This window comes from Rhipicephalus microplus, chromosome 2 (genome assembly GCF_043290135.1).
Source record: "Rhipicephalus microplus isolate Deutch F79 chromosome 2, USDA_Rmic, whole genome shotgun sequence".
Classification (NCBI taxonomy): Eukaryota; Metazoa; Arthropoda; class Arachnida; order Ixodida; family Ixodidae; genus Rhipicephalus; species Rhipicephalus microplus.
This window is the reverse complement of record NC_134701.1, coordinates 62,784,186-62,809,492: the sequence shown is the minus strand read 5'-3', so window position 1 is coordinate 62,809,492 and position 25,307 is coordinate 62,784,186. Positions and strand designations below refer to the sequence as shown.

General features: G+C 44.8%; 1 protein-coding gene across 9 annotated transcripts in view; it reads right to left on the bottom strand.

The window, feature by feature from the left end:
- Positions 1 to 25,307, bottom strand: part of LOC119170873 (uncharacterized) — a 127,052-nt gene that overhangs the window by 65,173 nt on the left and 36,572 nt on the right. For all 9 annotated transcript variants that reach the window (XM_075886502.1, XM_075886503.1, XM_075886508.1 and 6 more), the window contains 2 exons: positions 13,744 to 14,715; positions 10,121 to 10,368 (listed from right to left, as the gene is read on the bottom strand). In XM_075886502.1, the coding sequence (XP_075742617.1) occupies positions 10,121 to 10,368; positions 13,744 to 14,715 (1,220 nt within the window). The remainder of the gene's footprint in view (positions 1 to 10,120; positions 10,369 to 13,743; positions 14,716 to 25,307) is intronic.

The following is a 25,307-nucleotide window of genomic DNA, read 5'->3' as shown; positions in this document are numbered from 1 at the left end:
CACGTTAAAGAACCCCAGGCGGTCGAAATTACCAGAGCCCTCCACTATGGCATCTCTCATAGTCATATAGTGGTTTTTGGACGTTAAACCCCACATATCCATCCATCCATCCAACAAAGAAGCTGTTCCCAAACACTGTACGCGTATGTCAATTGCGAAAGGCAAGAGACCTAACTTTTTTTGCATTACCAGATTTTTGCTCATCCCAAAAAAGTTTCCATACAATTCGCCCCACATAATAAACGCACCCCAACTATGCTCCGATTTAAAAAAAAAAAGTGCGTTAATTACGCGAGCAAATACGGTATATGGGCACTGGATCTTGACCTCCAAGGTAGTACCAGTGAGAGATTTCTCCAGTGCGCTGCTGAACAATGAAAATTCGCAGCGTGCGTGTCAACTAAAAGAGGACTGCAAGTCTCTGTGTCCATACGAAGTTCTGTTTCTCACTGCCCATTAGCAGCGATTGGCATGTTCCAGTAGGAAACAATTGTCCATCACTGCATGCTTTGCGCCTCTCCAGGTTTCTCGCCACCAGTGTAAGCGTTAGCGCTCGCTGCTTTGCATCTACATATGGTTCCCCTTAGCAGATGATGGGGTGATTTTTCCAAATTCTATGACTTTTCCAGGTTTCCCATGATGATTAAAAGCATATTCCATGACCATCACGTCTGCTTGGAAAACTCTGTGCACTGGGAACAAACCGTCAAGCGGTAAAAAAATAAAATTTGAGGTACTGATATAAAGATATATAAAACTCATATAGAACCTTGATATGAAAAAATATGTATATCTGGCCAGAACAAAACTTCTGACCCAGGCACTGAGCAAGTTTGCTGTTTGATGTTCAGAAGAATCAGGAAGCAAACACACAAATAAAATTAACCACAGCTACAAGTTTGAAGGAGCCCCTGATAGTCTGACAACACAACCAAAGCTAATGTTACGCCAACGCTGCTATGAAACGTAAAAGTGGTGCTGTCTCGCAGCATTCGTGTAAAAGGAAGATGTGGACGCCTGGCCGGTACGGCCACTGGAGTTTATTCTAGTTCACTATAATGGCTACAACCTGCAGGCCGCGTAAGATTGGGTTGGATTACATTGATCTGGACTGCTGTACTTACTATTGATTCGCATCCCCACCAGTTAATTTTCTACTTCTCAACTAGCTTCAACGCTAGCTAAGGAGAAATGGTGTTCGAGGTTCGAAATGGACGCCCCTCGATGACCAGTGTGCACAGTGGCAACATGAAGGAAGAGGCGTTGTTCGGTGAAGAGACTCTTTTTGCAGCACTCGGGCGTCATCCCTGGTCCAAGCCCGAACCTCCACTGTGCACACCTCACTTAATTTGCACCCCTATAAAATATACTTTTCAGCAAAAAAAAAGTAAATGCTGCTCACGTATTCTGTGCAACTTGCCTTAACATTGACTAACGAAAATGTCAAAAGAATGGAGCCATACTGCAAAATTTCCTTTCTTCTTTCTACCGCTCTCTTGCTCTTTTCTTTTTTACAAGACGGGCACATGCTTGTTGGTGCTTTATTTTTCTGGGTTCTTACACGTGGAGCACGGTGAAAGTCCTCAGACGCCTGTAATGAAAGCTGGGAGTAGAGTTTAAAGCGCTGACGCTTGAATATGCGGTGAAAAGAAGGAATCTATCAGGCCGCAACAGCTTCGTAGATTCCATAGACGAGTAACAGATGCCGGCATGCACCTTTCGTTTACGTGCTACATATGCGATGCTAAAAAATAATCACAGATTTAATATCACCATCTCAAAAAACTGAAATGAGAAATTTAGCTGAAGTCACCCAATGCTGCTCTTGAATCTCGAGCTATCAGCAATAAGAGCTGAGGACACTTGCCATCGCATCACTACTAATAATAGTAATAATAATAATAAAAGGCAAGACATAGCCCCCCAAACCTCTTTTGATGGAAGTTCTAGCCTAACCCCTTAACCAAAGCTGAGCCGAAATTGTAGCCACGACAAATATGTACAAATTTACCGACATGAGTAATGCTGTGCTTGCAAAGTCAGATGTGCTGTGTGATACGTAAAAGCTACAGACATCAAAATAGTGCATATACCAGCACGGAAGCTAAGGAATGTTTCAGTCAATGAAAAGGACAAGCTGCCGAGTGGAAATCTGCCGGGTCTTGTTTTACACCATAGGCTGCCACGATTGTGACAACCAGTACATTGATGAGACCGGTGATTTCAAGAAAAGAGTTTAACACGAATATGACGTCAGCAAATGATGTGCAGCCTCGAATACCCTTGCCGAACACATGGAATGTGCAGGCCTTCAAATTAACTGGTCAAACGCGCATGCTGTGGCCAAAAAAAACAAGCTTTTATCATGCCTGCACCTGGAATCCCTGAACAAACAGAAAACTGCACATATGCTCAACAGGGGTGATGGGACACATCCATCCTTTTGGTGCTTCCATCACATAATTAGGTGTACTTAAATATGCTGTGCTTTTCTTATGGCTTCTATAGTGAACAATATCGTGTGGCAAAACATCAGTAAACATCCTGTTCTTTTGGTCAGTGTATCCCTTCGTTTTTACACTAAGAAGAAACAATTATGCACTGCCCTTTTTCACACCACTTCTAGCTGTTCGCTGTAGTTGCAGTTGAAGGGGCAACTTCTTAAGCTTTGATCAATGGAGATGCTTATTTTTGTGAGGGGCGCACAGACTGTCGTCAGGTTCCATGACCTGGACAGGTTTTACAGTAGTTCCCTGACTTTTCCAGGTTGGTATACACCCTGGAATCTGTGTGTATGTGCATGTGCAAGTGCACACACACACTTTGGATTATGTAAGAGCATCTGAACTCAGGCGACCACATGCACACAGTAAAAGAAAAAAAATGCTACCTGTGCACAAAAAATACCCTCATCGACCAAACTATGCCGATGCCACACAAAGTGGCAGGCCTCAAAAAAAAACCTCAATCGTATGGGCAATTCTTTTTTCTGCAAGGGTAGCAGGTTGTGAGAGTTGATTTCAATTAAAATTCATGTTTGCTAATGCTAGATATGACTTGTTTGGTGCTTGGGGCTGGACATTGGCACAGCCCACTGCAATGCTTGCGAAAGCACAGAATTGTCAGTATTACAAGGGTGGGGCAGTGAACAGTTCTTGGAGTTCTGCAGCAAAAAAAAATCCAATGGACTGCTTCTAAGCACGAACAGTGGCCTCCTGTGCCGATCGCCAAAATCGAAACTGGTTGTCCATGGCCTCCAACTTTGCCTGCTGTGCATTGGTGGACAATATCAGAGACCTAAAGTCACTTCAAAGCTTGCAATGCTAGGTCTCACTCGATTCACTCCTGTTGCCATGCTGTGACCACTAAAAAAATTGGGGGCCATCAAGATTCGCCTTTAAGCATTGACCGCTATAGCCATATCCTGCCCTGAGTATGCACTTCAAACAGTTAGTGCACTAAACCTTCTCAAACTTGCTATACACCCACTAGGTGGCCTTAAGGTAATAGGTGCAGAAACGTGTGTGCCTTATGTAAAAAGTGAGCGCCTTTAAACCATGAATTCATTGTAATAATCACATGTTCTAACACCAGATGGCAATGTACGCTTGTACCACCCATTATTACTGCAATATTTCAAGTTGTATTGTGAAGCATGTATATAGGTCACGTGTGAAGAAACTGCGAAGTTCAGCCTTTTTCTTTACACCAACTGGCAACCATGTCCTCTCCCAACCTCGCTCGGCAATGGGCATCTCTATCGAAATAAAGTTAGTTCTTTTGTTCAACCGAAACAAAGCAGTCGGTTCTTTTTTGACCTGCGATAGTTTCCTCGTATTTTGGTGCCGAAGCTCGGGGGAAAATGATATTGAATTTACCGTTGAGGCATCAGTGTCAGCAGACGTCGACAAGACAATGACCTTGAGAAAAAACAGCAATAATCATCTGGCAAAGGACGGTCAACGAAGCAGACAAGGCCTGGAGACACTGCAGCCAACCAAAATTGACGCCATTGCTTAAGGCAACGCTAACGCCAGGCTATCCAGAGTCGGAGACACCAGGCATCACAGATGCGAGGATGAACAGACTCAAGTTAAAAAGGAGCGCCTTGAGAACTCAGGTAACGAAACTCATTTCGGAAGCCAAATTATTCTTGGCGAGCCATGCGAATGACGGAGCTCTCAGTGTCTTGTCGGCCAGGCTAAAGGCGATCCAAATACAGCTACACGAAGTGGACACAACCATTGAGCCACTAGTTGAGCCACGCAGACGCAGGGCAAAATTACATCAGAACATCCGAGTACAACAACCGAATCATTGCATGCATTGGGAAGCTCAGCCAAGAAGCTGAAGAGCAAAAAGCAAGAAAACAAGCGGAAACATCAGAACATTCGAGTACAACAACTGAATCGTTACATGCATTGGGAAGCTCAGCCAAGAAGCTGAAGAGCAAAAAGCAAGAAAACAAGCAGAAATGGCCGCGACGCAGGCACCGACCGACTGCCCTTCGAGGGCTGCGCAGACCCACGTTAAACTGCCGAAGCTTGAGTTACAGCACTTTAGCAGCGCTTCCACGAAGTGGCAGTCCTTCTGGGAGCAGTTTGAGGGCAGTGCACGAAAATGACACCCTCTCCGACTCTGAGAAGTTCCCGTACTTGCGGTCGTCACTTTCTGGAAAGGCTGATCGGCTATCGACGGCATCCAGGTGACAGAAGCCAATCACACCACAGCCACCGAGCTCCTTAAAGAACACTTCGGTCGACGAGACGTTTTGATACAAGAACATCTGACTTAATTGGTCGAGTTGCCATCATTACGAAACCTGAATGAGGCTATCGGCCTACATCGACTCTATGACTATCTACAGCGCAACATAGCCACTCTTGCAGCGCTCGGAGTTAAAACAGATGGCTATGGTGCCTTACTCTGCTCCGCACTATTGTGAATGTTGGGAGACGCGGCATTGATCTCCTTATCGACGCCGACTATTACTGGTCGTTGGTTTCCGGTGAGTTCAAGTTGCAGGGCACACTTGTTGCACTAAAGACCAAATTTGGGTGGACATTTAAAGGAGCTACTCCCAACAGTAGCTCAGCTGCCTGTTGCCCAGCCGCGACCGTTCTTTGCGCAGGAGTATCAGATGACACAACAAATTTGCCCAATGAACTGAAATCATTCTGGGAACTTGAAAGCATAGGAATTACTGACTCTTGTGCACAAACGAAAAAAAAAAAAAGTAAAGAAGTCATCAGCACGTTTTCGGCATCGATCAAAAAAACTGACGAGTACTATGAAGTGGCTTTACCATGGAAACCTGTCAACATTCGTCTCGCTGACAACAAAGCAAATGCCGAAAAACGTTTGATGAGCCTCACGAAGAAACTACTGAAAGATTAGACGACACTCATCGAGAATGACGCAACTATACGTCAGTACTTAGATCAAGGCTTTGCAGAACGACTTCCATAGGAAGAAATCCCCAGCGACGAAGGTAGAGTTTAATACATGCCTCACCGCCCTGTCTTCAGACCTGATAGCCTTTCTACCAAGCTTAGGGTCATACTTGATGCATCGTCTAGTGACACGGCATATCTCTGAACGAAGCCCTGGAGCCAGGGCCTAACTTGAACCCAAACTTACTGAAGGTGTTAGTTCATATTGAACTTATTGGAGATATTGAGAAGGCATTCCTGCAAGTTTCAGTGACACCATCATATCACGATGCCCTTCGGTTGTTGTGGTATGAGCACTTTTCTACAAAACAAGACCCATATCCTGTGATAGAAATTTGGAGAATGAAACGAGTGCCCTCCGGTGTGAAAAGCAGCCCATTCCTTCTCGCAGCCACAGTGCGTCATCATTTCTTGACTATTAAGGGTGATTCACACATTGCAAAAACCATCAGTGAGAGCCTGTACGAAGACGACCTAATGACGGGAACGGAAACGGAAGACGACGCTGTGAACTTCTACCGAGGCGCACTCGACGTCATGAATCTAGCGAGCATGACACTGCGCAAGTGGAATTCGAATTCTAGAAAAGCTGGGATAACTGTTCAACGATGAAGGAACCGGATGTGCCCTGAGCTGCATTGAGTGTCTGACAACAAGTGTCTCACGGGTCCTCGGACTTGTATTGGACAAGGATAGAGATCATCTGGCGTTTTCTCTGGAGGCCATCTTGGACTTTTTGGATCAAAACAGCAACACCAAACGAATCATGATGCAGGCATCAGCTTGTATCTATGACCCGTTTGGTCTAATTTCTCCAGTCACAGTGACAACCAAACTTATGTTCCAAACACTGTGGGAACTGGGTATTGAGTGGGACGCTCCTCTACCCGAAGACGTCAAGAATTGTTGGACGCAGTGGCACACTCAGTTACACTATCTAACGGACCTAACAGTGCCAAGACGATACAGTGTCTTGCCCAATGACAGCTGGAAGGAAGTGCATATTTTCACTGATGTGAGCCCCAAAGCATACGGTGCTTTTGCGTATTTACGCACACATGGAATCAACGAAGCCACGGTGACTCTCGTTCTTTCAACGTCTCGAGTAGCACCGATAAAAAAATTGCCTCTTTCTAGACTAGAATTGATGGGCATGGTTATAGGTTCTCGATTAAAGGAATGCTTGGAACAATCATTGGGTCGCCCTATAGACAGATGGCACATGTGGACAGACTCATCTATTGCACTACATTGGGTACGAGGTCCCCCCGACAATAGAAGCCCTTTGTCGCCAACCGAGTTTTGGAAATTCAGCAGAGAACGGATCCAGAGCTCTGGAATCACTGTCCAGGCAGTGAAAATCCTGCCGACCTCCTGACAAGGGGAGTCCACCTAAAGTACTTAGGGCATGCTCAGTGTGGTGAAACGAGCCTGCCTGGCTTGCACAGCCACCTCCTTGCTGGCCAAATCATGAATACACCGCTGACATGACGATGGCCGAGGAGGAAGAAAAGACATTTTGAGTTCACAACGGGACTGAGTGAATCCATATTACCTCTGCAAAAATACAGCACCCTCTCTAAACTGTTGGAGTTATTGCCTGGTACTGCAATTTGTTCACAAATTCAAGAACCCCTATGAGAAACATGATGGGCCTCTTACCACAGACGAAGTTCAAGACGCACACACTTATTTGATACTTCAGACACAATTAGAAGCTTTCCGAAATGAACTGCAATGTCTTTCCCGCTCAATACGCATGCCAAGTGACTCCCTGATACGAGATCTAGGAGTCTTCTGCGACGAGGTTGTTTCAAGAGTAGGAGGAAGCCTGAATGCTGCCGAGGTGTCCTACACCGTTAAACATCCGATTATCCTTCCCTTGAGGCATCCCATCCCAGAGCTCGTCATCTATGCAGCTTACCGTCGCCTCCTGCATGGTGGAACTCTAGAGACCCTCACCGAATTGAGAGAGAGGTACTGGATAGTGTGAGGAAGGCAAATGGTGAAAAGGCACTAAGAAAATGTGTGACATGCAATCGTTTCAACAGCCGTGCGACTACTGCACCAGTCGCTCCTCTGCCTTGTGAAAGGGTAACACAAGCACCACCCTTTGATGTAACAGGTGTTGACATTGCTGGGCCACGGAACACAAAAGATCAAGGAGGCAACAGGAAGTCTTACAGCGTCATTTTCACATGTGCTGTTACGCGAGCAATACACCTTGAAATGGTGACTGACATGTCGACCCCTAACTTTCTGATGGCCTTCCGAAGATTCATCTCGAGGAGGGGGTCTGTCGAGTCATTTTTTCAGATAATGCTAGGACTTTCAAGCGTGCTTCTAAGGATCTACAGAGACTGCGGACCACGATACAAGGAGAAGACATGTAGAATTTATTCTCAAACTACCAGATCCGCTGGAACTTCATGATTGAAAAAGCAGCTTGGTGGGGCGGATTCTGGGAGAGAGTGGTTCATTCTGTGAAAGCATCTCTGAAGAAAGTCTTGGGAAACAGCTACTGCAGTTTCAAGGAGCTTAAGACAATACTAATTGAAATCGAAGCTATCCTCAACTCTCGACCCCTGACCTACGTCTACACAGACATGAACGAACCCAAACCTCTAACACCGTCTCATTTCCTGATAGGTCAGAGACTCAACTCTTCCTGATAGCCGCTCCATTGTTGAAGTCACCTATAAATCTCGTGAACTCACTCGTCGCTGGCACTACCGACAAAGAATTACCGACCCGTTTTGGCATCGATAGCAGAGAGAGTACTTCAAGAGTCTCCGATCAGCACATTTCTCTGTGACAAATTCATCAAGTGCACTAAAGCAAGGAACCCTCGTCTTATTTGATAAACATCATCTGCCGGGGCAGCTCTGGAAAACCGAAGAAGTGGCCGAAGTTCTTCTAGGGCGTGATGGGAAAATCATTGCCTGCATGGTGTGCATGCCGAACGAAGCCACGTTGAGAATACCAGTTCAACTCTTATACCCCATGAAATACATGGACGAATGACCAGAGGCTCATTCCGGGGGGAGTATGAAGAAACTGCCAAGTTCAGCCTTTTTCTTTTTGCCAAATGGCAACCTTGTATTCTCCCGACCTCCCTCAGCAACGAGCATTCCCATCGAAATAAAATTAGTTCTTTTGTTTAACTAAAACAAAGCAGTCTGTTTTTTTCTGATCTGCGATAGTTTCCTCAACATGTGTTTGTAAAGCATGAAAGCTACTTTCACTGCATTTCCAAGCAGAGGAAGTTATTTTCCCTGTATTTACAAGCAGACGTGTGGCTATGTGGTAGAACATCCACTTGCCACGTGAATGACATGAAATTTTTTTATTACTTATTTTATTATTTGTATCATTAATTATTTTTCGGACATGTATAAGATCATGCTTTTTCGCTCACAGCCAATGACGTCAATGACTGCAATGACACCAAAATTTCTGCAAAACAAGCTCTTTAATGCTATCGCATGAACATGGCACGCGTATTGTCACCACCACCATGTATGCACAGACTGTTCACCCCAAAAAAGTGCCCAAATGCCAAGGCGAATTCAAACAATGTGAAGCACATAGGGTTAACTGCATGCATTTTCAGGTAAAGATTGCCCGTGGATAAGCTTTAGTCTATGGGAAACGGCACAAAAAGCAGGTGCATCCAAAAAACAGTAGGGAGGGGAAGATGGACACCTGTAATGAACAATCCATTGTGTCGAGCCGACGCTCTTACAAGCGGACTTGTCTTCCTCAAGGCTGGAACAGAACTGTCCTGTTCTAGCCTTGAGGAAGACAAGTCCACTTGTCGAAAAGTCGGCTCAAACGCACAACCATTGTTTCTAGATTTTTCATCATAAATCAGGTAGTGAGGTCACTACAGTTAAAAATCTTTTGAAGCAGTTGCGAGCATCGTTTCTATTTTTTGGTACAGAACACTTATTTGCAGTCTTGTCACTCCATAACATCCACCTAAATCTAAGCACACAGGCCTCTAGTATTTCAGCTCCATTGAAATGCAACAGCCACAGCTGGGATTCGATATCACGAACACGTCCCTTATGAAAATGTTCACCCTCTTCTTATAAAATACTACTTTAATGCTTGCAAACAAGAATCATATTGTTACGTGAATGACGAGTTGGTAGACTGTAGTCTGCCAACTGTTTGCACAATATGTTTAAAATAGCCGTTGCAGTGCTGATCGGTACAGCTCAGAAAGCGAACGGCGACAGAGCTTCGTCCTCTTCGTCAGGCACCCATGCACAAGGTATCTGATATTGGCAATATGCGTGTACGATTATCATCCATGTAACACATTAGTGCAGTACATTGTGACCTCAACTGAGGAAAGCATGAGAGATGACGATGTGGAAAATTTTTCAAGCAGACAGGATAGCAACAACATTAGTATACATATCAGTGAGTGAGTTTGAATACTAAATATGTGATAAGACCAGCTACCATAAATGGTAATCTTAAACTTGCTTTCGTATTTCGAGCAAGTTGCTGAAAAGCTTCTTGCCATAAAGAAACTGAGCCAACATCGTTATAGAAGTGAGCCTACCGTGGGTCAATTTGATAGACATAAACCTGTAAGGGGGATCAGGACAGAATATAACCGCTCAAAGAATGTCGCCTAGGGGACAGTGTCTAACCTTTTTTGACTTCAGTGGCAGGGTCACCATTTTGCACAAGACCTGTAGAGTGCAAAGCGTTGGCCACAATTGGCATCTTGAAGTCTCGCAGAAGTTCAGGTTCAACAAATGTCTCGTCCAGGTCAATGCGCTTACTCTGCGTTGACAACAGCGAGTCATCCAAACGAGCCTGAGACAGTTCCTTTTTCCTTGATGTGCTGGATGACCTGGTTGCTGGCACCATACTGCGGTTGACCGAGATGAAGTACCTGTAAAAAAGTAAAGAGACATTGGGTAGCATAGTGTAGTGTTCTGAAGGGGCTTTCAACATGCTGTTTTTCACCTCTTCATGCTTGTGAAATGAGCGGCCCAAACTGGGACATGCTCATACAGGCGCCACCATGTTCCAGTCTCTTTTTATGAGTGGAGTCTTGACACTGAAGAATAAAGCAATTTCAAACGACAAAATGCCCTCTCAGAAAAAAAAAACGATAAAAAAAGGACAAGTGTTCTATGTCCATGCTTTTTGCTGTTTATTTCCATGCAGGTAGATGTCCTCATTTCAAGTGTTCTGTGTCTTCCACTTTGTAGCTTACCATCTAGCCCACGGCTTCCTATTGAGTATGTCCCAATTTGCAATGCTAATTACAGCTAGATCTCAACATACTTAAAACCATGCACAGGACTAAATACACTTGGCGTTCAAAAAATAATGCATGCAGCACATTGTGTGTTGCCTCTTAAAGTCCGCGTCCTCTGCACTGCACGTGATTTTATTTACTCATAACCAGCTAGTTCGAGCAAGCATGTTGGTCTACTTTGCAAGGCAGCGCAACAATAAACATTTTTCAGTTAATGCCCAAGGCCAAAGTAGAAGCAAACCACGCAGCCTTCTGAATGCTTCAACAACTTTTTCCACGCCCAGTTTCAGTTTCATTCTACTATATTGTGACACACAATATGGTAAGGTGGCCGCAGAAGAATCTGATATTCAACAACTTGGTTTAACTCACTCGTTTATCTGCTGAGTGACTAGATAAGCCCTCACCAGGAGCAGCACCATAGGAAGTGGCCAAGCAAGATCATGACAGCCTTCAATCAAATGCTGTGCAAACAAACCACTACCATTATTGTAAATGTAAAGAACGTCAATACAGCGCATAACCAAATGCAGTAAATCTAGCAGACTCTTACGTAATGTCTCTAATGAATAATATATGTTATGTCACAGGTAATTTCGTTATAAAGTCTACGTGAGGTCAGCCTGGTAAAAAAAATAGTTACGCACGTTGGATACATGCCTCTAATGAATCCACTAAAGAGTGTTTGGCTAACTGAGGAACTTGAATAGAAAAACAGCTTTGAAGTTTAATAGGATGCATTACTGGGCAAGTTGGTGCATTGTCTGACAATAAAAATAGTGTGCAAAGTGATGGAACACAGCCATCTGCTTGTTTCCTGTGTCCCATCATTTCATGCTTTACTTTTGCTTTCAGACAGTGCTTTTTAGTTATTTGGCGCATCCTGGCTGACTTCTGTAAAATGCTGAGCAGGCACTCTCACCTTTGCAAACAGCCTCTGCGATTTCACTGCTAATTTAAAATTCTTCTACTGTTTTGAAAAATGCTCCTCCTCCTCGCCCCACCCCTCCTGAAAATCATGCAACACTGACTTGCTTGAAAACCATTCGATTTGATCACTCAATCTCTTGAAGCCAACAATATTGCCACAGGAAATTACCATTGCTCCCACAACGCGGACGTTGGGAACCAGAGAAATGCTAACGGCACGACTACGAGCGACGAAGCTAGCCGCAATGCACGAGCCGGCCCTGCATGCGCCCGGTACTCCGCCGAACAGACAACGCGCATGAAGAAGAAGAGAACGAGGGTGCTCGAGGCAGAGGCTCACGAGGACTACCACCCTTGGATCTTAATTGCTGTGCGTCGTTCACTTTGGGCACAAGTTCGCCCTTAATAAACCGTGTAAATAGAACATCGTTGTTGTGAGGCTGCTACATTTGTTACAATATCTCATCCTTTCTTTATTTTATTTTTTTTTATAGTGCCAGCACAATTACTTATCTACTAATATTGGTGTTCCTCAACGATCCATTTTGAGATCGCTTCTATTTTAGATTTATCTTAATGATCTTCCTAACTGTTTGTCCTTCACTAATTCCATTTTGTATGCCGATGACACTATCATATTTACTTCTGACAAAAGCATTTCACTTCTCGTTGACAAGCTAAGCACTGACTTGGAAAACGTTTCAAGTTGGTGCAGTGTTAGCTTGTTAACTATTAATGCAACCAAGACTTAAACTAGTCTTATTTTCATCGCATCAAAAATTTTCAGCATCCTTCCCTTCTTTGACTTTTGGCTCACACTTTATTTCTCCCAGTCCCTGCTTATCTTTTCTTGGAATTTTTCTTGACTACTACTTGAAATACATAGATCATATTTCTCACATCAAAAAGAAAGTAGCATACAATACCCACATTCTAATTAAAACTCCTTCATACTTCACAAGTGCCACACTACTGTCACTCTACTACTCATTCGTTCATTCTCATATTAATTATGGCATAATGTGCTCAAATAACACCTATAACACTCATTTGGGTTCCCTAGAAGTACTACCGAACCAATCCATACCTATCGTTAATAATCTTTCACGTTTTTCCAACGGTAAATTCCTACTTCATGATAACATCATCTTAACCATCTCAGCGCTCCTCAGCTACAACTTAGGCATCACATTCTATAAATCCATAACCAAGGCACTATCTCCAATCTGCTTCTCATCTTCTGACCTTGTTCCCTATAGTAATACTAGATTTGCACGTAACAATAACCTTCTTTTGCCTAAGATACAAACTAATTATGGTGAACTTACTACTGAATTTTCATCCATATCATTTTGGAACACACTACCAGCTTCTATAAAAAGTGCAAGAAACTTTCATCAATTTAAGACAAACTAAAATTACACATTATGCATGCTTAGTATTACAGTTTCTTTCCATAGCTTCACCTTGTTTCTATGTCCACATTTCATGTATTACAACTTTTTGTATTCTTTTTCAATTATACTGCTTGCATTATTCATCACTTCATATTGTTTTATTGTGTATATTTTGTCTTCATTTAGTGTGTCATATACATGTGTGTGTATTGTATGTGTGTGTTTGTGAGCGTGTGTGTGTGTGTGTTCCGGTGTAAATGTGTTTAGTATAATTTTAATTATTGCTCATGTTGCCTCTAACACTGTTTTACCATAATTTGCCCTTAACATGAGGTTCCGATATGGTCTTTGACTTTGGAACCTCCTTTTGTATACTAAACACATGTAACATTCTTGCATTCATATCAATAAAAATCTGAAAATCTGAAAAAAATCTGAAATCTGAAACCATGTACTTAGAGCAATACACACATTATAATTTTGTGGGCACGGAAAGCTTATACTCATGATGATTTTGTGGGCACAAAAACGTTATGGAAAATGGTAGATTTGGCTAATTGATATTGGTTCATTACTTCCCCTGTGTTTGCAAGACAACCCAATGCTCACATGAAATGCACTTACACATGACCCAAACGAGCAGCAACAAAGCTTACAAAAGCTCACAAAGGCGCACCTGTCAGACAGCTTGGTCTGCTTCTTTCGCTTTGCTCGGCTAGTGGGCTGAACCATGAACACTTCAGCAGGCTCAGCTGGCGAGGCACAATGCTTCCTCAACAGGGAAAGTTTTCCGTTATCTCGTTGCACCTGCTTGCGAGGCAAGTCATTGTCACGTATGATCACATCACTGGCAGGTGGGCATGAAGGGTACATTTCTTTCACGGCATCGCTTGTACAAGGGTCCGACACACTCCTCGGTTTAGCAAATGCATCCAGCAGACTGGGCGACCTGTTGCCATCATCCGCTACAGACTGCAGGCGGCGACAAGGCATTTCCCGTGCGGGAGTCACGGTCGACAAGGCATTGGAGGGCGCATCCTCGTCGATGTCCCAAATCTCGCGTGGTGATGCAAGGCGAGTGACTTTGTCCTGTTGGAGAAGGCTAGGAGATTCTTCTGAGTCAGCAACAACGAGATTGTCTTCCCGCTCATTTACAACTAAAAGGCTCACTTCCTTGTTGGTTAATTCAGCTTCCATTTCTTCTTCCTTCACAAAATTGTTGTTTGGCACTTGTTCTACAGCTTGTCTCGATTGAACGAAACCCTCATTGCTGTCTTCCTCTACGACTGCTGAATGCTGCGGCTGGTATGTTGCAATTTCATCATCAGCACGGCCATCATAGAGCTCACATTCCAACGTCTCCGGCACAGTCTGCACCGCAGCATGTGGCAGAATATCCCGGCCTTTGCTGCTTGTCGCATCCGTGCACCTAAATGCCTCCGGAGCTTCTTTGTAGTCGAAAGACTTCTCAGGGCTGGCAGGAGAGGGGGGCACGAGGCAGCTCGTGTGCCCCAGTGAGTCATCTTGCAGAATTGAGTCCCACAGTTTGGGACTAACTGTGCCATCGAGAAGTTGCAGCCTGTACTCGCTCGACGTGCCATTCTTGTCTGCTCGCAGTGAAGAGCCATTCCCAATGGGGCTGGCATTTCTGTTTGTGAGAAAGGGGTTATGGAAGCATAGATTTTGCATTCTCACAAGTTAAATCAACAAAGACTGACACATCATACAATTCTAGGACAAATAAAAAACATTTCTACAGTATCGCAGAGAGTTTCTCACGAAATCGCCTAAAGAAAAATCTGGTGCTAGTGAGCTGCTGCATGCAAGGGAATTCCAGGATATGTGGGCTTCAAACAAGACTCTGATTTGTATAACCTAAAGATGCGTCTGGCTTCACATGAAAATGGTCGATTTCTTACTAAAGGAGCATGTAATAAGCTGTTTGTTTTTTGTCATTGCAAATGAACGTGTTTTATTTAACACTAGAACCTTCTGCGTCAATGTACAATTTCACAAAGCGTAAGAAGCAACCAACGGGCGCTAAACGGCAAGCAAACGACAAAGCAAGCGTTCCTTCTGCCACTTTATGTCGTCTATTTTTTTTCTTTAGCCATTTGATTGTTCCATCAAAGTGAGGGGGCAATTATTTTAGAATATAATACACGTGGATGAGACACGCTTCTAAACATTTTGTTTTAAAGAAGCTTTATTTACGCAGTCGTATTCACTTTTGAGCGAAGCCTCACTCAATACCGGCCAACACAAGCCTTGCAGACACATATACCGTCCTTCCCAGTGCTCCAACGGGACCCCTTAAGAAATTTAAGACCCCTTAAGAGGAAACCACATAAGAGACCCCTTAAGAGGAAACCACATTTCCCTCTATGTATTTTGTGAGAAACTCTATGCAGTATCAGAAAAGATTTGTGCAAGATGGCTCCGAATCGCTGGATGTTTTAATAGATTCTCGTCCATGAAAAAGCAGGTTCTAGCAAATTTTCGCAAGAGATCATACGTATAACTCGGAAAATGCCATGACTTTCAGTCTCCAACACATTTTGATAGACCTTTTAGCATCAGACAACACAAAATATCTAGCTTCACTGCTTTTATATTCACAACAAAGATATGTTCTACAACTGTTATGTAAAAAATTTAATATTTATGACAAATTGCATGCACTTATCCTATCCTTTGTCTACTGTTACATGGAAACACTGACACTCAGGCAAAACAACATTTTTAGTCGAATAAGTTCACAGAAAACTCATTCTCACTCAATTTGAGACTGCATGCGATTTTTATGATGGAAAACACTTAACCTTTGAGCATTTTTGCCTCACACGTACAGCAGTGGTTTCCTGTCCCTCCCCCCCCTCCCTCCCCCCCCCCTCCCAAGTTTTTGCCGTTTGAGGTCAAGTTTTCGATGCTCCGCTTGAAATTTCATACCGTAATGATGATGCATGCTCTTGGGAGGTACTGCCAACTCCTAGGACTTAAAGCGAGAGTTGGAATTGACCGTGCCACTTTCTTGCAGAAATAAACAGAACTGATGCATAGTGCCAGCCCATTATGTGGTCTGCAGCAACGACGATGAAGAACGTCTCTTTGCGGTTTCTGTTTTGCCATATGATCAAAACGGAGCCACACGAAACCCGATTTTACCTTTAACGCCACTGCCTTGCAGCGCCAGAGGAAGTAAATTTTCTTCTTTATTGGCGCTGCTCTTAGCTTGCTTATCACCAACACTTACAAGGTATTCTCGTTCTTGTTGATTAGCAAGCTTACTCTGCCAAAGGCAGCCACACGCAGACAAAATGCTGTGTGTTTGTCAGCACAACTCATCACTTCAAGAAGAGAACGAAGACACACGTTATGTGTGCAAACGACGATAAGAAGCTGTGCATAGACCCGTGTTGCAAGACATACAATCAGTTCTGAGTAATCCTGACACGAAGTAACTGTTCTTCATTTTATGTACAGTTCTTGCCCGACTTTACATGTTTCGAACACTAAATAATCGCAATAAAGTAATTTGACCATGTTAGGAAATCTTTTTCTTTTTTTCGGAAAAATTCAACTCAACGCGCTATAAAACTGCCTGAGGCCCATGATTTTCTCATATGTTTATAAATACCTATCTTGCTTAATTACAAATGAATTGGTGACGTTTCACAGCACTAACATTACGTTATCTTCATGACATATGAGAGAAATGACATTACTAGTTACATTCAAGCACCATTGAGCATCACAAACAAGGACAACACAAAAGAGCACACGTGAGCATGCATACTTAGTGATTGCTAGTTGGCAAGTAATGTCATTTAGTAATGTCGTCACTATTATAGCTAGTAAGTTAGTAACAATACATAGTCGGCTAAACTTGTGAAGAAGTGAAGCAAGATGCCAGTAGTGTTCAACAAATCAAGATTATATATTTGGCTGGTCTGTTTACTGAAATGCACAACTGTTTTCAAAGCTGTAACCCAAGCACACAGAGCTCTCATCTGTACTCTCAAGGTATCCAAACAAGTCTACAAGCTGACTGGTTGTCAATAACTATGATAACTCTCAAGAAAAGACTGCTAATTCTATCAAGTTTGCATACAGCACTAAATATGGAGAAAAAAAACATTGAAGTGAAAAATAAGGACCACACAAAGAGAAAATGAGGATGAACACGTGCTCACACTGAAAGCTTTACGAATTGCAGATTGAAACTGTGCACATCAATTTACCTCATTTTCTAGAAAAACAATCCCTCAAGAATTCTTGCAGAAGTTACGTACAGCAGATTTTCAATAATTTTGGACATCTGCCACAGTGGAGCAGGGGTTACAGTGCTTGGCTACTAAACTAAAGGTTCGGTCCCTGCAACCGGGGTATCTTTTCGAAGGTGAAATGTTTCGACCAGATCCTCGAAATTTTCAGAGCTCTCCGCTATAGAGTCTCTCATAATCACGTCGTAGTTTTGGGAAGTAAAGTACCACGTATCGTTGGAAACCTGCTAATTCGAACCTAGAGATAAACTGAACAGGCCAGCTAGTCCTGGCACACTTTTGAATACCTGAATAGAATAAATCTTACCTCAAAACTAAATTCTAAGTATCCTCTATTGGGTGTCTCAAAAAATGTTTATCACATCTACTGACAGCCTCTGAAGAAAATATTTTATTATCGCCGCGACGTGTCTTCATAGCTGGCAAAATTATACGTGTGAGAAGACAAAGTAGTATACAAAGCTACCAGCCATCTTAGCAAGCCTGAGTCCTGGCCTTCCTACTTGCTGCAGATTACCCAAAAGATGCACTTCAGTTCGGTGCTAGTGGCTAATCTCAATCCATGATGGCTTCCACATCACATTCACTGGAAGGCATTCTACAATGGAACTGCCGCAGTCTTGCCAAAAAAGTGGGAGAGCTAAGCCAGCATCTCAAATATGAGAAGCTGCGTGCATGGGCTTTGCTTCTGCAGGAATCTAATGGCCTGCCATCCATATCTGGTTATGTAGCGTACCTTTCACCTCCAATGTTAGATCGCTGGTACTCTACGCCAGATGTTCCCCCTGGAAAGGTAGCAGTTTATGTGCGATCCACTTTTCATCAAACTCATGTGGACCTTTCGCGATGGTGTACTTAATGGCAGCAAGTCGTGGCTGTTTTAGTTCATTTGTGACACACCGGCGCCATCATTGTTTCGTTTTATGCCCGTCCGTGCAGTGGTCGTGAGGCTCGGATGTCTCTTGGGTGCTTGACGCACTTAAGGCGACAGCATCCTGGATGTCCCATCATGGTAGTAGGCGACTTTAACGCGCCTCACATTACGTGGGGTTATGCTTATTGCAGTACACGTGGCGTAAGTGTGCACGATACATTTATGGATGCAAACATTATGCTTCTTAATGATGTATCAGTGCCCACTCGTCGGTGTGATCACCCTGACGCGTTGCCTCATTCACCGGACTTATCTTGGTGGATAGGTGGCATTGTGATCTCCTGAGCCCATGTAAACCGAGGTGAGTCGGGGGTAGCGACCACCACCCAACTCACCTGGGTTTACATTCGGACAGAATCCGCCGTCTTCGCCGGCCTTGTTGGGATCAATACAGGGCCTGGTTGGCATCAATTGGGATCAATACAGGGTGATTTCAGAAAACACGATCTCTCGCTCTGTTTCAGACCCTTAGGATTGCATAAGTGCGGCATTAGCTTAGGCGACAATTATGTTGTGGGTGGATGAATCACGACCTGCTCCCGATTTGCAGCTTCTGCATCTATGGGCACCTCACCGTCAAGCAGAAGTCACGTCAAAATGTGACCCTACAGCAAGTGCCATTAGGTTGGAAGTCCAATGCCTTCAAGCCACAGCTCGACGCCATAAATGCCACCTGGAACGTCGTCGTTGGATTGACTGGCACTCCTCACTTGGGCCTTCGGCGTCTAATGCCTTTATATGGCGCACTTTCCAAGCAATGGAACGCGGTCGGCGGCTTCCTGACCCTGCAGCCTGCGCCCTATAATCCTCTGACCAGACTCCACCAATATTCGCCGACACCGTCACCCACACATTCTTTCCTGCGTTAGACATGGCTCCCCCTCCATTCACGGCTAAGAACTGCCTGCCTGCGAATGTAGGTATGTTTTCTACACTTACCGAAGTACAGGGTATACAGGCTGATTCACTATGGCCGAATCCTTCTCTGCAATAGACCTATCGAAACCAAGCAAAGCACCGGGACCAGATGGCATACTTAATGAACTTTACAAAAACACGCAAAGCAAGGTTCTACTTGTCTTGTTGAAGGTCATAAACAAATCTTGGGCTAATGAAACCATTCCCGACTCTTGGCGGCATGCAGAAATAATTGCCATTCTTAAACCAGGAAAACCTCCAAGAAATATCACACAGATGCGTCCGATAGCTCTCACGTCAACACTGGGAACATTGACAGAGCATATGCTATCGACACACATTACGTGATGGCTCGAGAGATACTCCTGGTATCATCCTGGCCAAATTGGGTTCCGTCCGCATCAGGGAACTAAAGATGACCTTGCCTACCTCTCATTCAAGGTTCTCGTTGGAGGTCGATCTCGAAAGATCGCACCATTCTGTCTATGGACATCTGTAAAGCATATGATAGTGTGAGTCATCAAGCTATTGTGGGAATTCTCTACTGGCTCAAATTTCCCAATAGAGTGTGTGTGTTTGTTAAAGCCTGTCTTCATGATCGCAGCTTCTCCATTTGCCTAGATGGTCAGCCAGTTGGAAAGTTTGTTTCCAATACAGATGTCCCACAACAAGGATTTGTGCTCGCACCAGTTCTTTTTAACGTGGACCTCCTCCCACTGGCATGGAAGCTGGCGGTAATACACCGCGCCAAATACATTATTTATGTAGACGATTGGACAGCGCACCCAGAAATAAGCTGTCAAGAACAAGCTTTGCAAGAGGCACTCGGCATTACCCACAGCTGGTGCACCCAGATTGGCCTCGAAATCTCCAAAGAAAAAACGAAGTTCATGTTGGTTGCGAACAAGTATGGACGTCGTAAACTGAAAGTTCGGCCTCTGCTGTTAATTTTGTATCAGCAGCCACTACACGAGGCCTCGAATCTCCGCGTGCTTGGCCTGAAAATTCACACCACCAAATCTGCAGGACCTTGGGTCAAGAGTGGCAAGCAGCAGGCATCAGAAACAATACACCTCATATGAAGGATTGCGAAAGAATCTGGTGGTGCTACCTCCAACATGGCTCGCCTCCTTGTCCGTGCAATATTGCATCCAAGGCTCATTTACCGCGCTCAGTTTCATCACCTCACGCTGGCAGAGTGGGCACATCTAGAGACGATCAACTACGAAGCCATGCGTGCCATAACTGGACCCCCACGCATCACTTCACTGACAGTACTTCAACAGGAGTCCCGCTGTGCGCGCAACCTCAAGATATCATTGTTCTGCTCGGCTGCTGCATTGGCGCGGTACATGGGCAAAGAAGTTCACCACACACCTTCAGAGATGACCACTATTGCCCTGTAGAACAAAATGCAACTGACTGAAAACAAACTCTCTGGTCGCTTTTACAGCCCGGTTCCACGCCAGGCGAACACCCAAGTATCCCGCCTGCTTCGTACCGATAACCTAGATTTCACTACTGTCGTACTGGGCTGCTGCCCACAAGTCATGGGATCGAAACCCGGCTGCGGAGGCTGCATTTTCGATGGAAGCGAAAATGGTGTATGCCCGTGTGCTCAGATTCAGGTGCACGTTAAAGAGCCCCAAGTCCTCAAAATTTCCGGAGCCCTCCAGAACAGCGTCTCTCATATTCATATGGTGGTTTTGAGATATTGAATCCCACATATCAATCAATAAATCACTCAATCCTGAAATTGGGCACCAAAACTTGCTCGTTTACTTAAAACGCAGTGCGATCAGTGTTTCCCCGCACCATTTACTGAAAATGGCATGTGCTCACAGTGCACGATAAGGTGGGCTTCAGTGCTTCCAAACAAGTGGGCACCTGATGACCCAGAAACATAAAATGGTACATCTAGCGTTGTCGCATGTGGCGTGGTCCAATAAGCCATCAAAAATTTAGATTGTTCAAGACTTTCTGTTGCAAGGCCTTTGCATAGAGCATTCTTTACAGTCTAGATGAACCTTTCTGACAGTCCATTGCTGCTCAGTTGATAAGCAGATGTGAGAACTCGCTGAACAGTGTCTTCTTTCATGATCATCTTGAACTCATACAATATGAACTGTCCACCGTTATCACTTACAATCGTTTCCAGTGAGCCATATAGTACTTGTAAGGTGACAGAGTTACTGCCCACCATTGTAGCCTAGCAGCTGCTATAGCTGGGAGCCCGCTCTTCGGCCCAAGAATCATTCGCAGTGGCTTATGGTGTGTGATTAATGTAAATTGTCGACCATAAACATAAAAATAAATTTATTGATGCCAAAGATTAAGGCAAGTGCCTCCTTCTTAAACTGGCTATCATAACGAGCTAAGAACACCAAGCTCCTGCAAGAAGCAAGGTCACTGCTAAGTGACCCTACCACGGACAAGCCCAAGCTCACAGGTATTTATGACCGTTTGTCCGCGAGCACCAACAAGCTCTCAAAGATCAATGATGCGCTCAAGGAGCACGTAGCGGACGAGGAGCTCAAAGCTGAGTATGTCGTGGCAGCAGAGTATAACGACAAAGCTATAAGCATGCTCGCTGAGATTCGCTGCAAGATAAGACAGTTTGCGACATGGAGACAGTACAGCTGCGGCTGCTCCTCAGAACGCAAACCCATCCCCTTCTGACGTGCCGACCGCAATTGGCCCAAGGCTGCCGAACCTTGGCATGCCAACATTTAGAGGTGATATACATGAATGGTCAGCTTTCTGGGAGCAGTTTGAGCAAACTGTCCACCTGAACAATGCTTTGTCAACAACGACGAAGTTCTTTTATTTACGTCATTATCTTGCGGGTGAAGCGGCAGCTGCGATATGTGGTTTTCCGACTTCCGAAGCCTGTTATGCAGATGCCATCGAGTTATTGAAGGAACGCTTCGGAGATCGAAAACAGATCGAGCAACATCACCTATCAGTGCTTTGCAATCTACCTCACATCAAGTCAGAAAGCGACGTCCGAGGCCTTAGGCGTCTTTACGATGCTGTGCAGCTGAATATCCGTTGTCTAACTGCGCTAAATGTTCCTACACTTAGCTTTTCCACTATGCTTATTGACATTTTACAGAAATACCTACGGTGCGACATCATTTTGGCCTACACACGTGCAAAGCGCAGTCAGGCACTAAGAGAAAACTGGTCTGCTGCCAATGTCTGAGCCAAGCATGGCAGCTGCTACATCTGATGCGGAGTTAAAGGAGCTGCTCACCTATACACGTATAGAGCTAGGAAGTCGGGAGCAGTGCAAGCCCTTTAGTGACCGACTGCTGGATGGCCGTGCACAGAGGACTCGAAGCGGGAGTACCAGCACGGCTTCCGTACTACACAACACATCGAGCAGCTGGGGTGAGTGTTTTTTCTGCAAGTCGAAGAAACATGGCACCTGCGCTTGTGACGCGAACCTTGCCATCGATTCGAAGAAAGGAATGCTTGCGAAAGACAACCGCTGCTATCGATGCACGGCCCGAGGACATCAGGCCCGTTCATGCCGCGTCAAACTCACCTGCTCAAGTTGCCACGGGAGGCACGCATCAAGTATGTGCGACCCGCACTATACATCGAACCAAACAACGACACCTTCTCGTCCAGTTGACTCCTCCGGCAGCACAGTAGAAATGGTGTCGTCACAATCAGTTATGCTGTGTGACAAGTATTCACTGAGCGAGGGCACAACAAATCACAGTGAAGTAAATATCTACAAATTTTTCGCGCCTTTGTCATCAAAAACGGCAACACAAGGTATGTCCGAGAGATTCTCAACAGAGGGAGTTAGCGATCCTTCGTCACGGAAGATCCCACCAAGACATTACACCTACAGGTGCTGGGAGAAACACAAATTGCGCTGAATACGTTTGGCTGTTCATCACCAAGTACTGTGGAAAGACGGCAAGTGTTAGAAGTTCCTCTGCGTAGCCAACACGGTTCTGACACCTGCACGTTGTGTGCAATCGTTGTTCCAGTTATCTGTCACGACATTGCTTCCCCGAAAGCTGACAGCCATTTCCTTCAGAACCTGCGTCTTGAAGGCAAGGTCATTGTGGACGAAAAGAAGTTTGATGCGGAAACGGAAAATAGCCTCAGCTTGTTGATCGGTGCTGACCACGTCTGACAAATCATGTCGGGACGTATCGTCAAAAGTGCAGAAGTTCCAGGACTGGTAGCAATCGATACAGCTTTTAAATGGACGCTACAAGGACCCAGTCACCAAAAAGCCTTTCTTGACTGCGGCTCTAGCCTAATGGTCTGCATTCTGAAAGTGCAAGCAATTGTTGATGACGAATCAACCTGGCAGATCTTGCAATATTTTTGGCAACTAGAAGCAATGGGCATCGCAGATTCAACGGCACCTTCTTCCCACGAGTCCGTTGCACGATTCCATGAAACCATTAGCAAGAAAAGCGACAGATACAATGTGGCGTTGCCTTGGAGGGAAGATAAGAAACCACTTCTAGGGAACCACTGGGAAATCGCACTATCGCGTCTACAGAGATTAACACGGAGGCTATCAACGATGGAGGGAATGTTGCAGCGATATGACACAGTAATCCGGCAATATCTGGAGTTGGGTCACGCAGAAGTGGTGCCTAAGGATACTCCTCGGGATCGAGATCACACCATATACTGTATGCCATATCGGGAGGTAATAAGAGAGGAATCGTTAACTACCAAACTGCGTGTAGTGTTCGACGCATCGTCACACGCCCAAGGTGTACCATCCCTTAACGACTGCTTGGGTAAAGGAGTGAACCTCAATCCAGAATTCCTGCAAGTCCTTCTTCGCTTTCGGTGGTACCCTGTCGCCATTAATTCCGACATCGAAAAGGCATTCTTACAAATTGAGGTACAGGAGACTGACCAAGATGCATTCCGGTTTTTCTGGTTTGACTCTATTTTTGTAAGCCAACACCGTAAACTCGGCGAATGGCGCATGACACGGGTATCGTTTGGATCAACGTCAAGCCCTTTCGTGCTCATGGCAACTATTCACCACCACTTAGATAACGCATGTCAAGACAAAGAGCTCGCTTCTACATTAAAGAAGGCAGTTTATGTCAACGATTTATTGGTGGGTGCGGAAACATTTCATAAAGGTCGGCGCATCTATGAGCAGTCGAAAGCAATTATGAAAGATGCTGGCATGAAGCTCAGAGAGTGGAAGACCAATGACCATCAGCTGCAGAACATTTTTGACAACCAGGAGGAGCAAGTAGAAGGAGCATACGGAGAAGCAGCTGCGGTCTTGGGAATGCAATGGGATATAGAAATGATTACTTCAAATTTGCTTCCATGTCTGTGGCCCACTATTTAGTGGCTGGCCAGCTTGACACGAAACGTACCCTACAGAAGGTTGCTTCTCGAATTTATGACCCGCTTGGCATTCTATTGCCATTCACCATCAGTGCGAAGCTTTTGTTTCAACGTCTTTGGGTTTTAGGCCATACCTGAGATAAAGAACTGCCCGCGGAGATCTAGACGCAGTGGGCAGCCTGGTGTGCAGATGTAATACAGCCCGGCCACATAAAGATTCCGCGTTACGTGGGGGACAGACTGCATGGAGCACTTAAAGAGGCTGAACTGCATATATTCGTCCACGCCAGCCTGAAGGCTTATGGAGCATGTTCCTATTTGAGAGCATTTGATGAAGGTGAAAACTCCGCTACCTCTCTGATAGTAGCGAAGTCAAGAGTGGCACCTATTAAGACATTAACGCTTCCAAAGCTCGAGCTTATGGCCGCTGTAGTGGGAGCCAGATATTTAAAATACATTTGCTCCTCATGGGATTTCAAGCATTTCCATTGCGTCATGTAGACTGGCTCCATGATCACACTGAGCTGGATCCGCGGAAACTATAGCAAGTGGAGTCAATTTGCAAAACACAGAGTGACTGAAATGACGCAAGTTACTAAAACAGCGTTATGGCGCTACTGCCCAGGCGAAGACAACCCGGCTGATGTACTGACTAGAGGCATATCGATAAGGACTCTACGTGCATGTCGCTATTGGTGGTATGGACCTGAATGATTGTCCCAGCCAAAATCAAGCTGGCCTTCAGAACCT